Consider the following 14,022-nt stretch of genomic DNA (forward strand, 5'->3'; position numbering starts at 1 on the left):
TCACTACGCAAAACTTCACAATGTGCAGTGCCTTACAGTATTTTTCTAGGGTTAGCACTAGAGGTGGTGCAACAGGTAGGTACTATTTATAGTACAGTAGTTCTCAACCTGTTCTTTCCTTTCACCCTTTCACCATTGCTAGATTATCACCACTCTTTACCAAAACTTGAAAAATACATATATATTTATTTAGATTATTTTTAATATGTCTTATAGATTAAACAACCAAAAAAAATTTTTAATGTTGATAAATATGAAAACTTGAATAAAAATAGTTTTTTATATTCATAAACTAAATATTTAACAGCTAGATAAATGGCTGACCATACTCCCCCTGACTGAGAGTCCAATTTACTAGCTTCAGAATTTGCATACAGCAATATATTTCACTGGGCTTGTACTTCAGATCAACTGTTTACCCTGTGAAGAATGCCAAATATTTTTAATTTCTTTGCTAAAGCAATGTTAAAATTTGCTCCCTATTTAAATTCATACAAAAGTAATATAAAGTCATATACACAAAAAATTCATTTATTTTCATCATGTCCTGTACATATTTAATCACATAACTTTTACATTTATTAAAAAATTTTACCAACCTTTATGTTCAACAATATATATTACACAACACTTCATACACTTAATTAACTTTTCTGTTAGTGAAGCATCACTTAACAACAAGCATAAATGTTGTCACGAAATTTAACTACATGGCAGCTATCATAACGATAAGTAAAACATTTAAAAAAAAAAGTAATGTATCATATATTTATATATAATGTTAAATGTGCACAATGTTAAATTTATGCAAGTATCATTGCCCCCCCCCAAAGTGGAAACGGATTGCTGTATACATGGGGAAAACTGGTGTATAATGCCGAATTTATGCAATTTTCTGATTTTTTTGAAGTGAAAACAGATCATTGTTCACTTGGGGAAAACTAGCATTCTATCTTCAAATAGAAAGTATTGGAGACTAACATGAATTCAACATTGTGCAGTTACTCATGACTTAATACACCGCTCGATGTTGAAAATGCAACACAAAGAAGGAGTGGTCAGAAAGTGATGAAATTTGGAAAAAAGACAGAGACAGCAAGCAGCAATAAGTGATCTTTATTTCAAAATAATAGTCAGAATACAGACTGAGAACGGCGTCACTCAGTAGGATATAGGACCACCGCGGACAGCGATGCACGAAGAAACATGTCTAGACATAGAGTCAATAAGAGTGTGGATGGTGTCCTGAGGGATTCCATTCCCTTTTAACCATTTACCGCAGTACATTATCCAAGTATCCTTGGGCCGTCATAGTGCCCTGAATATGAACTAGATACTTTTTGATATACATACATACTTTTTGATAGAGGTCACCTGGAATCATAGGCAATAGCACCGCAAACCATTATGCCACGTTGACGCGCGGTGGGGCATTCCACAGTTACTGCCAGATTAGATCTGTCTCCACGTCGACACCACACACATATGCGGCGACTGCCACCGGATAAACAGAAGCGTGACTCATCCGAGAACACAACATTTCGCCATTCTGTCATCCATATCGCTCCAGTCCGGCACCGTTCTAAACGTTAGCGTCTGTGCTGTGGGGTCAATGTCAGTCTTCTTAATGGACACCGTGAGTGCAGGCCATGTTCAATCAATCAACGGGAAATGGTTATGGTCGACACGGTAACATCCAGGGTATCTTGCACATGCTGCAGAATCGCGGTACAAGTGACTAGCGGCATCACAGCTTATCGGTGGATGCGTCAATACATGCATGCTGACGTCACTCTGGCTGCACCTGCAGCCCTCCTTCTTCCCATATTTTCTTGTTCCAACCATGTTCGCCATAGCCGATGCACTGTACTTGAATCCATGCGGGTATCAGCTGCAATTTGACGTAAGGACTAACCCGCCATTCTCAGTCCAATTACCATACCCCTCGTAAAATTATCTATCTGCTGGAAGTGGCTTCGTTGACGGCGGCCTGGCCATTCTCTCCTATTATACGTATCCTCTGGTACGAAAACCAACTTTCTTCGCTAATTTGTCTGGCAGAAATTAACGACACAAATATTGCCCATTCTGCAAGTTCCATACTTCCCTTACATCTTACTTCACGTGCATCAGAGAGCTGCGCATTTCACATCCTTCACATAACTCAGTGATGTGCATCTACTCTAAAATTTGCATAAATTTCTGACCACTCCTTCTTGGTGTTGCATTTTTAATGTCGAGCAGTGTATAAACAGGCTACCAAATTTGGCAACTGGTGCCCCTTTTAACAGAAAAGTACCCAGCTTTAATTTAATATTCAAAATGCACTAATTTATTGACACGCTTTGCGGGTTTCCATGATGATCGTGGGAGAGGTGTCATCTACTGATGAAAAGTGGAAGTGCTGCCATTTCTGTCAGCTAGCATCGAACTGCAGATCTTTTGATTTGCAAGCAAAACTAAAAGCATGCTCTAAATATGTGCACTAAATACATTAGGCTATTTAAATAAGAAAGCAACACTGTTTTCTCACTTAAATGATTTGGCATTTCCTCAGTTAAATGGCTAATTATTTAACCATTCTAATGCCTTTAAATTTCAGAATTCCTAATGCATGTGTTCCTAGGCTGACCATATGCACTATTTTAAACAGGAACCAAAACCAAAGTGAAAATCTTATTTTACTGTGTTATAACATAATGCTTATTCATTGCTGGTGCTAAATCCCTCTGTTCGGTGGCAATTTTTGTTTTCCAAAATAGTTGATGGAAAAATAAGTAAGTACCAAATAAGCTTTTACTAGGCACTTACAAATTATTGCACAGAACCTGTAATCATATATCAATAACATGGAAGTCAGGATAACTGTAATATGGAATATTTTATTAGTACTAATATCTGAAGTTTCAGAGCCTCGAAGAAATTACTAGTGGATATTTGATTAGATAAATTAGGTAGTTCAAGAAAAACTTTTAATTTAAACTGCAGAAAATAGGCAAAATATGAAAGGATAAGTCATAAGCAATACACGCACACACACTTTCTGATAATAACAACTAAATTACTGTCACAGAAAAAAAAGGGGGGAAAAGAGAGTGAGAACCTTTACACAAGCGTGAATATAAATTCAGGAAAATAAAGTCCGAAGTGACAGAAATTAAGTTCATATTTTGGACACATAGAAAACTGGTACTTTCTTATTATAGCGACCCTCATGACTGAATCTCTAATCAATTGAGATACCTCGCTGAAATCTTGCCACGTGTTCTTAAACTTCACATCATGTTACATCTTGGTTGACTAGCAATTAAATTTTGGGGGGCACTACAATGAGGAAGTAGCAGAAAAAGACTTGACAATTCAAATGAATGTGCTAAGAATCCAGAAAATTTCTGTATCTAATAGATAATTACACAATTTTTCTGAAATGACAAAAAGTGGACCCAATTTTCAAAGTTTTCTTCAATATTATATTATTTACATTCCAGAAATTCACAAAATATGTAACACTTATTTAAAAGAGTATTTTCTCTTATGAATAGCATGCATCCAAAGAAGAAATCTATATTAGGCACAATGAAAGCAATGCTAAATTGCAATGCTCAGTACGAAGACCGTAATCCGGACGTGCATTATCCGGAATGATCTATAATCCAGACCTCAAAGCCACAAACTTATTTTTTTGTATGCTTTACGGGTGTGCATAATTCATTTACGCATGCGTGTTTAATGTATAACGGATGATATAAGCTAGGCTAAAATTATCTTTACTGATTCTAAGGTATTTCAGTTAATGTTGCAGATTGCACTGTTCCTTAATCTTCTAATTGGATCTGGCTTATTATTTTTTGCAGAATGTTAGAGCAATTTTATAAAAATTAAGCTTGAACTTTCGATTATGTCAAAAAGAGTTTCCAATTCTGGAGCTGCCCAATCATCAATCAAACGAACGGCGAAATCTGTAGCACGGTTCTAGGTCCAAAAAATACCGTTTCCGATAGTGAAGAAAGTGACAGAGAAGTTACTGAAAACGAAAAAATTTTGATTGGCAAGTTAGTCGGTATTCTCGACACAGAAATTACATGACTTGAACAGTGGAACTTTGTAACTGAACAAGAAGTTATGTGTGTTTATAGAATTAAAGAGAAAGTATTAGCACAAAAAACGAAGCAACTTAAACAACTTACATTGAAAGAAATCTTTAATAAAATAAACAAATAAATATTAAGCTCCTTTTTTTTTTGTAAATTTTGATAACCTTTAGATCATAATTGCTATTTATTTCATAAATTACGGTTTCATATTTTTAATTGTATTATTTCTGCATGCCATCTTACCAGATTTAAATTGATGATCTATAATCCGGAAAAAAACCTAATCTGGAATCACCGAAGTCTCGATTACGGACTTTGTACTGTATTACAGAAGGTCGGATAATGGTCAGATAAGAAAATTGTGATAAGGTGTACTAAGACAAATGCTGTATACATATAAGGTAACTTCATCAGAGAAATATTTATAATATAATCATGGTCAAATAATATTAACCTCTCAATGTACCTTACTTTCTGTACGGGTTCTCCTACTGGAAAATAATGATAAGTTCAACATGTTTATGTTATACAGTACAAAGTCCGTAATCCGGACGTCCATTATCTGGAATGATTTATAATCCAGACCTCAAAGTCACAAACTTTTTTTTAATGCGTTTACGCATGCGTGTTATGCGTTTACCCATACGTGTTTAATATATAACGGACGGTATAAGCTAGGCTAAAATTATCTTTACTGATTCTAAGGCTTTTCAGTTAATGTTGCAGATTGCACTGTTTCTTAATCTTCTTATTAGATCCGGCTTATTATTTTTTTGCAGACTGTTAGAGCAATCTTATAAAAATTAAGCTTGAACTTTCGATTATGTCGAAAAGAGTTTCCAATTCTGGAGCTGTCAAAGGATCTACAAAGCGAAAGCATGTTTCAATGTACCGCTTTCCGATAGTGAAGAAAGTAACAAAGAGGTTATTGAAAACGAAAGAATTTCGATTCACAAGTTAGTCGGTATTCTCGACACAGCAATTACAGGACTTGAACGAAACTGAACAAGAAATTATGTCTGTTTATAGAATTAAAGAGAAAGTATAAGCACAAAAAACGAAGCAACTTAAACAACTTACATTGAAAGAAATGTTTAATAAAGAAACCAAATAAGTATTAAGCTTTTTTTTTTTTTTTTTTTTTTTTTTTTTTTTTTTTTTTTTTTGTAAATGTTGATACTTTTTAGATCATAATTGCTCTTTATTTCATAAATTACGGTTTTATATTTTTAATTGTATAATTTCTGCATGCCATCTTACCAGATTTAAATTGATGATCTATAATCCAGAAAAATCCCTAATCCGGAATTGCCAAAGTCCCGACATCTCCGAATTACGGACTTTGCACTGTATAGTACTTTTGTCATCCAACATTTACTCCAACATCAGCCGCACACACAGTCCCTGGGTAAACCCATTGTTATAGATGGATGTGGTCATAATGTAATGGCTCTTCGGTGTGTTCAAATTGCTTATATTATTAATCAAAGTGAAACTGTTCAACAATTGATTTAACAATCAGCCATACTGAAAATCTTTAATATTTGGCAACATTTACTTTCGACTGTCAACCAAATTTAGTGACATTTCAGGAAAGGGTAAAAAAAAATTTTTGTAACTAGCATGTAGGTACGTAACTTTTTGTAACTAGTACGTAACTAGCAGCACAGAGCAAAGTACTGAAAAGATTACTAAAGTTATAGCCAGCTGAGGAAACAAAAACCCTGCATTTAAATATATTCGTACAAATTCAGAGAATAATGCTATTGCAAAAAGTTGCTCAGCTTGATAAATCATAGACAGAGTATCTCGTGTGCAAAATAGACAATAGCTTTTTAAGACGCATAGTTTTTGAAGTGCTGGTTGAAATTTTAGTAATTTAATTATTTACCTATTTCTATGAATAATGGCATTAAATGCAAGTCCATCTCTCCAGCTCCTAGTGAAGTCACCCACACGAACTCCAGGATACTTGTCTGTAGTTCTTTGGGCCCAACGTAAAAGAGCTTCTTTTGCAGTAATCCTTTCGTCTGTTTGATGAGTTATGATATCTGATATCTAAACAGGAGTAAAAACAAAAGCTTAACATCTTGTGCTCAAAACACTTTCTACAACATAAGTGAATAACAGTAATAAAATAAATGAAAATTTTACTATAAAACATTTCAAAACATGAATCAAAAATAAACCCAGATCATAAAGCCCTATTTGCCTGCTTTTAGCATAAGGAAAGTCCTTGATAGGTTGACTCAATGGTTAACTCATCACCTTAACAACAACAATGTTCTGAGAGCAACCCAGTCTGACTTATCAAAGGATGGAGTATGATGGTAGATGCTTTAAATAATGTTCAAAATATTTTTTCAACAAAGTAGAACAGAACAACATTATATATGTATTTTCACTAAGGATGCAGCTTCAGCCAGGTCTGGTGGCCAGCGATGAAAACAAACACCACGTATTAAAGTGCCCGAGGAACCTATATAACACGGTGGCCACAGTGCGACTAACAAGCTGAATCAACACCTCGTAGACATTAAACATTTGACAAGGCCATATTTTCAAAAGTATTTTGCGTATACACATGAAAGATATACTATTAAGAAAACCAGAAACTTACAAAGTTTATACACCCTCTACAAATATTCAGTATGTGCCCCTTTGGTGACATGACACACTTCTAAACAATGATCAAGCTCATTGCATACATTTTGTAGCATTGTTGTCCAGATGTTCGGAATACCACAAAAAAAGTGTGTGTAAGATATTGTGTCAACAGCTGCATTTCAAACCATACCATGTGTAGCTCCTGCAAACAATTAAAAGTCAGAGAATTACACCCGTTGACTAGATTTTTGTGTCAACATTGGAGGACGAAGATTACACCACCAAGACGATATTCAGCAATGAAGCAACATTCCACTTATCAGGGAAACTTCGTTTAATAGTGAAAAAAAACTTGGTGAGTTTGTGGTTCTCTTCATATATTTTTCATGTGTGTACTCACAATACTTTTGAAAATATAGCCTTTACAAAATGATTGAATCATTTATGCTAACCCTGTACTTCAAGGTGTTGGCTGAGTGCGATTCTCACAGGCTAGCAGTGTGGTTCTTACGCAGATAAAATGTACGTATGAAGCATAGGGTAAAATTAAACTACTCAAGGTCCAAAAGAAACAATTTACTTTCATTTCCTTTTACAAAGTTATTGGCTAACTTAAACTGATCGATGTCCAAACGTAATTATTTTACTTCTTGTTAGTTAAGAAACTTAATAAATATTATTCAAACCTATTACAAAAAATAAAAATATTGTACTGATTCTATCAAACAATTCTGTAAAGAAAATCTTCAAAAGTTAGATTTGTCTAAGGATGCTTTACAAATTGATGGACAGTTGCTTGCGAATGCTTTTCAAATCATTATCAACAGTAGAAACTAAATTTGTGGTTTGTGATCGAAACAGAAAACAGATGTCGTCGATCAGAAACATTTAATATCATACATTTGATATAAGTTAAGCTTTAGAGAATTTCTAATAAATATGATGACAGTCACAGCTTAGAAGACAGTGTTATCTTCAGAAAATTTCTTTTTGGAAATTTATAGAACTGGAAGAAAATAGCTACTTTAATGTTCATTAACAGAAAATGATACAAAATGCTTAATACAGTAAGACCCGCTTAATGCGAGGGATACGTTCCATCAAAGTATGCCGTAATGCAAAACAGCGCTAAACGAGGCTATCTTTACATGTAAATATTGGGGTTAGGAGAAGATGGCTAGGAAATTGGTTAGGTATTAAATTTAAAAAGTATGTTTTTTTAATAAAAATAAAACCAAACATTTATTTCTTAAAGCCCAAATTAATACCACATTATTATTTCTTGCAAAAATAAAAACAAAATATAAATAATAAAACGAATATTCTTAAAAAAAAATAATAAAAAATAAATAAATAAATAAAATTCTCAGTCAGTCATATTTAGTTAGCCTTCCGCGTTTTCAGTGTTCTGCCTTTTTGTGACAAAAGCATCTAATGTTGTTTGCCTTTTTCTTTTGCATTGTTGTTCTCTTAAAAGTTCTTCATAAACGGATAGAGCATCTCTAACACCACGCCTTACTTTTGAGCTCCTGTCAAAATTCGGATCATTTTCAATGAATTGATCCATTATTTCAGTTATGGTAGACAAACTCCTTTTTACAAACGCCATCGAAAGTTCTTTTTGCTCTTCTTCTGAATCACTGCTGTCAACATTTTTGTTTTCTTCTTGTTCAGTTAATTCCTTGAAGCTCATCATTAGAAAGACTAGCCGCTGCTTCTTGAATTATTTCTTCGACATCTTCCACATTTACTCCTTCAAAATATGTCTGTACAATACCGCACCAAACAAGAAATACAAGTACACTCTTTCGGATATGTATTTGAAACCTATCGCTGCATAATATTTCGTGGAATCCCTGTATGCTGCGAGCGATTTCGTGGAATCCCTGGGTTGAAATAAAAGAGCGCTAAACCGAAACAGCGGTAAACGAAACAGCGTTAAGCGGTGTCTTACTGTATTTTAAAAAAAAAAAAATCAAAATTCTGCCTTAAATACGCTTAACTGATTTGCATATTGGTGACAGCTCACGAGAAGGAGAACTGATAGTACAGTTCCAAATCATAAAAAGTGGGTTAATTAATATAAAATGTATTCTGCAGCTAACTTTACTAAAAAGTAGAACAAAAAGAAAAATCTTGCTTTATTTACGTCAATAAATTGTGAAAATTTGCTAAAACGAGAACTTGCATTCTATTTCCCTTTATAACATCAAAAATTATTTTATTACATATTTATTTTAATAATTTAATGTAATTAAGCTTAAAAAATCCAAGTTTTCAGATTTCATATTAGGCCTAAAGGGGCCTTTTTTAAACTGTTTTGTGTGTTACCATTATTTATTAAATATCATGTTCCTTAAACCATAAAATTCAATTAAACAGCAATATCACAAAATAATTTAAAATGAGCATTTCTTTAGAATTTCGGATACAAGTCTCCAGTACTGGAAATAGAATTTCCTAGCTTCCTCCCGGTACAGTGTTGCCATTGCTCGCTTTGAAATCGTTGAGTTTCTTAATCATAAATTGGTAAAGTTTTACAAAATATGAAATAGATAAAAAAATCTAAAAGCTTTCAGATTTTACATTACGCACAAAGGGGCATTTTTTTTAACGTTTTGTGGGTTACCTTTATTTATTTACTATTATGTTTTTCGCACTTAAACCATTAAATTCAGTTCAACAACAATATCGCAAAATAATTTTAAAATAAGCATATCTTTAGAATTTCCGATACACAGTCTCACGCACTGGAGATAAAAACGTTTTTTCCCATTGTACAGTGCTGCCATTGCTTGCTTTGAAATCGTCGAGTTTGTTAATCAAAAATTCGTTAAAGTTTTACAAAATATGAAATAGATAATAAAACAAATTCCAAATGTGGGCTTACAGATGCCCATATTCAGGCGGAAACGTACGTTATTCAAAATTTGATGGCTCTAGGTACCGTCGTTTTATCACAATGCAAGAAACATACATGCATTTATGCAGATTCTTTATTATTTAACTTCTTTAAATATAATACAGGGCTGTAATATTTGGTGGCAACAGTTTGAAAAGTGAACCGACATTTAAAGTTTTCAACGCAAAATGCCAAAATGAAATTAATATCCCTTTTGGGCTAACGGCTTTTGGGCTAAAAGAAAAGGATTAAGTTTTTTTAACTTGTATCAGTTTATCTTGTGATACAAATTATTAAGCAAGTTACAGTTAAGTTAAACTAATTACAAGTTGAACTTTCATCGGTTATATCTTGTGATACAAGTTAAAATAACTTGATTAATCTTCAAGAGAAGGCACGACTGGCTTTCACATAATCCAGTGGTTCTAGAACAAACCACTGTCCAATGATTTTGCCATTAATTCTGCTATAGCTATTCCGTCACATCCTATACACTATCCCTCCCGCTTTTAAAAACTCACCAAAAGTTTTTAAAAACGGGAACGATAGTGTATACGCTTAAAATAAATATCGATTAAGATTTTTTGAAATTCTCCCAATAATAATCGGATTGGATTTGTAGGCTATTTTCTAATTAATTACTTTTGTAAGAAATCTTATAAATTACAAGATCAGGAACTGCTAAAATTATTACTAAGCTGTTTCAAATTTATTTGATATGAAACTAAATCCAATAAATACGACCCCTGTAGCATTAACATTTTCCAGTCTATTCATAGTTCGGGCCATTTCATAGCTCGGATTTATTTCAAATTCATAAGCTTTAATTGCTTTATGATTAGCCGTAACTACTAATCTATGTGAATTTTCACTATCGGCTACATTTAAATTTTTATTACTGAGCTCTGAATTTTAGTCATACATTTCTTTCACGCTGAAACAATACGCTGCAATGACTATAAACGATGTCAAAACATTTACAGCAATCAAATTGACGAAATAAATCTGTCATCAGTCCAGTGGAACATCAGAAGAAACTCTGGAATTATCTAAGTTTTAAGATACGCTTCACTAACATCAATTAATAGCTTTAAGGTCTTTCAATCTATTTGACCTTAAGTTCAAAGTACCTTCCATAATCATAAACAAATGTTATGAAACAAAAGAGCATAAGCACTGAGAAGAAAGTGAACAATACCTGACAGCGATGACATTGAAGACAAGCTCATTGTTGCTTTGAATGAAGTTATAAATTTTTTGCCATACAGCTGGCTACAATACGAACGAAAGCTACAGATAAGTAACATCAACAGATGACAGTTTTAACTGTTGTAAATACCGTTTATACACACACATGTCCACAACGAGTTCACAAATCGCATCTTCTTTTCAAGAATGCGTAACATCGAATCGTAATGTTATGCGTGAATGAAGATTAAAAATTACATATTCGTTGAAGGGCACATGCAAATAGATTCTTCATCGAATAAAAGAAAAAACTTTTCGGCACCATTCAGCAAAAGGAAAACGAAAACTGCAATTTAAAAACTTCTGATTACAGTCCAAACACCTCGAAGACTTGAAGAAAAGAAATCTTGTTTTTAAAATGTTCAAGCTAGGAAAACTAGATGATAGGGGGGGGGGAATGTTGTGATAATTATCCCGCCGTAAATTAAAAGCCACATTTGATCTTATTTCTTTAATTAAAAGAAAAGACAGAATTAGTCAAACATGGCATAATACATTTATTTCATTGATGGATCGCTTGCAACAGATATTTTCCTCAATTAGCAATACATTCTATTTTGTATCTCTGGGATATGCGAAATTTGTGAGAATTCGAAAACGCCAAAACTATTAACTCTCTTCGAAAACGCCAAAACTATTAACTCTCTATCTGCAGTAAGAAAACGTTTTATTTCATACGAAGGCAATACAGAAATTCCGGAGAAAAAATTATTCTAGAAAAAGAAATTGTTTAAATAATTTCTAATGTTTCCCAGCAACAAAAAACAGCATTAATATTACCTGCCATTAACGCCGAAACAGCATCAAAACCAGAAATTCAAAACAATGATTCAAGAATAATCAGAATTTTAAATGCTTAGTTTGAAAGAAATCATTTAAATATATTAAGATTTTTGACTTCAGTATTGTAGAAGAGTATTTAATCATTTTATTAAGGACAAAAAAAAAAAAAAAAAAAAATTATATGAAATTCTTTTTTTAGATGATGTGGTGCTTCGAAAAGACATCCGAATTGAGGCTCAATTCGCAAACAATATACTACGATGTAGAGAAATTAAATTATAATTATAGATATGAAACAAGACGATATAGAAGTAGAAATAAGATGATGATGAAGATCTCGTTAGCTTAGCAAAAAGTGAAAATCATACTAAGTGCGAATAGAAGATCACAGCTTTACATAAATTACGAATTTAATAACTCATCAGAGGAAAACTACAAGAAGGTCTACCAAAAGAAAATAAAGAACAACCCCCCCCCCGAAATGTTGTAAGAGAAATTAGGAAACCAAAAATTCTAAACACGAATTAAAAGTACATATTTTTGTTTTATAGGACTTGTGAGAAGTATTGTAACTGAAGGATACCGCAGTTTTGCGGGCACTACAATAAACTCCCCTAATGTTATGTGACTATTTTACGTATTAGATAATCGTTTTTTCACGGTAAAACTATTTTAATGAAAACTTAATCGAAAAGTTAAGTTGTGCAAGAAACAGAAAGGCAGTCCATTCACGTTACACATCAGTGCTTATTCAAACTCATTGTTTCCTTCCATGCCTCTCGAATTAATTTACACTTTTTTGATGCCCTGCGTTGGCAACACGCTTAGATTTTGCCGTCGATAGAATTCTGTCGCTAGATTGTGTAGCTGACCTATAACTGTTTTAATACTTATCTTAAACATTATATGTGTTATTGGATTATTACTAAATGTTCACGTGTGGATATTTTATAATTATGTGTTTACTATTTGGTGTGTATAAAATGAGAGCAGTTGAATTTATTAAAGTTATTGCGAATCGAAACTACTCTTTCGATTTCGGCGCCATTCGAATATAGGTACGTAAACACTCCCTAACATCTGCTACCTTCCGAAATTCATCTATAGTTCTGAACTTGCACAATAGACTCCACTTGGTCTCCCAATGAATTAAAAGAAATTATACACATATGTTAAAAAAAGAAGAAATACTTTTGGATTTAATTCTTTTGTAAACAACTTTCAAGTTTCGATTTATTCTGAGCAATTCTTTTGCTTTACCACGCAACCGTAACGAGAAGAGATAGAGGAGCATTTTCCGAAGAAATCAACCAATCACAAACACGCTAATCCAGTGGAGTGGAAAGTTTTGAAAATGAAATGATTTCCTTGCTAAAAATAAAGAAATTACATCGCTGTGTATTTCACCATTTAACCTAGATGTAAGACCGTGAAAATCACACAACAAAGAAATTGAAAAAATTCTATACATGATTTCGATTTGAAATGACGTATACGAAAAGAAGAAATTTTATATAATTTATTATAATATGGTTTTTTAACTTACAAAACCGGAAATGCTGATATTTAACTCATTACTAATTCTGAAATTTATTACGCAGAAAATTCAAAATAACTCATACCTAAACAATTTTCGAATTTCTGGCACTTAATTCGATAAACAAAAAGAATACTTAAAAATGAAATATAATTCTATAAGGTAGTTCAAAGTTTGTTAAAATATTTGACATGCTAGTATACGTTATTTCGTACTTTCAAAATATTCATTCCCTACGGGCATATATTTTAGTCACAATTAAAAAGACCAAGTGGTAGTGAATCCTCTTAAAAAAGATAGACATCTTAAGTCACCTAAGGAAGACACGTTCCACAGATACCATATAAGGTTTGACAGTTTAATTTCGGACATTAACAGTTAAGGAACTTGCAATGAAAATGCACTTGACATGCCAAAAAGATTTTAAAAAGAAAATTTAGATTCACGAGGCCATACAAGGTCTGAAGGATCCAGAAGTAGGTGCAGTTAAATTGGAAGTGGATTAAGCTTTCAAACATAGACAGACATTTATCTTCCGGTCTAACAAAACAAAAACAAAACCTGAAAGGTTTCAGACTTTAAACTACGTCCAAAGGGGCATCTTTTAACGTTTTCTGTCTTACCTTTATTTATTAAATATCATGATCTACGCACTCAAGCCAAAAGTTTCAGTTCAACAGCAATATCGCAAAATAATTTTAAAATGAACCTATCTTTAGAATTTCCTATACACAGTTCCGCGGGCTGCAGATAAAAAGGTTTTTATTTTCGTACAGTGTTGCTATTGCTCACTTTGAAATCCTTGAGTTTTTTTTAATAAAAAATTCGTTGAAGTGTTACAAAATCTGAAA

At 32.9% G+C, this 14,022-nt stretch overlaps 1 protein-coding gene across 6 annotated transcripts in view; it reads right to left on the reverse strand.

Moving 5' to 3' along the window:
- Nucleotides 1-14,022, reverse strand: part of shot (dystonin-like protein short stop) — a 696,871-nt gene that overhangs the window by 159,105 nt on the left and 523,744 nt on the right. For all 6 annotated transcript variants that reach the window (XM_085812140.1, XM_085812144.1, XM_085812142.1 and 3 more), the window contains one exon: nt 5,986-6,152. In XM_085812140.1, the coding sequence (XP_085668266.1) occupies nt 5,986-6,152 (167 nt within the window). The remainder of the gene's footprint in view (nt 1-5,985; nt 6,153-14,022) is intronic.

Source organism: Stegodyphus dumicola, chromosome 2 (assembly GCF_044657685.1).
Source record: "Stegodyphus dumicola isolate Sdum_Otavi_A_Nest chromosome 2, ASM4465768v1".
Classification (NCBI taxonomy): Eukaryota; Metazoa; Arthropoda; class Arachnida; order Araneae; family Eresidae; genus Stegodyphus; species Stegodyphus dumicola.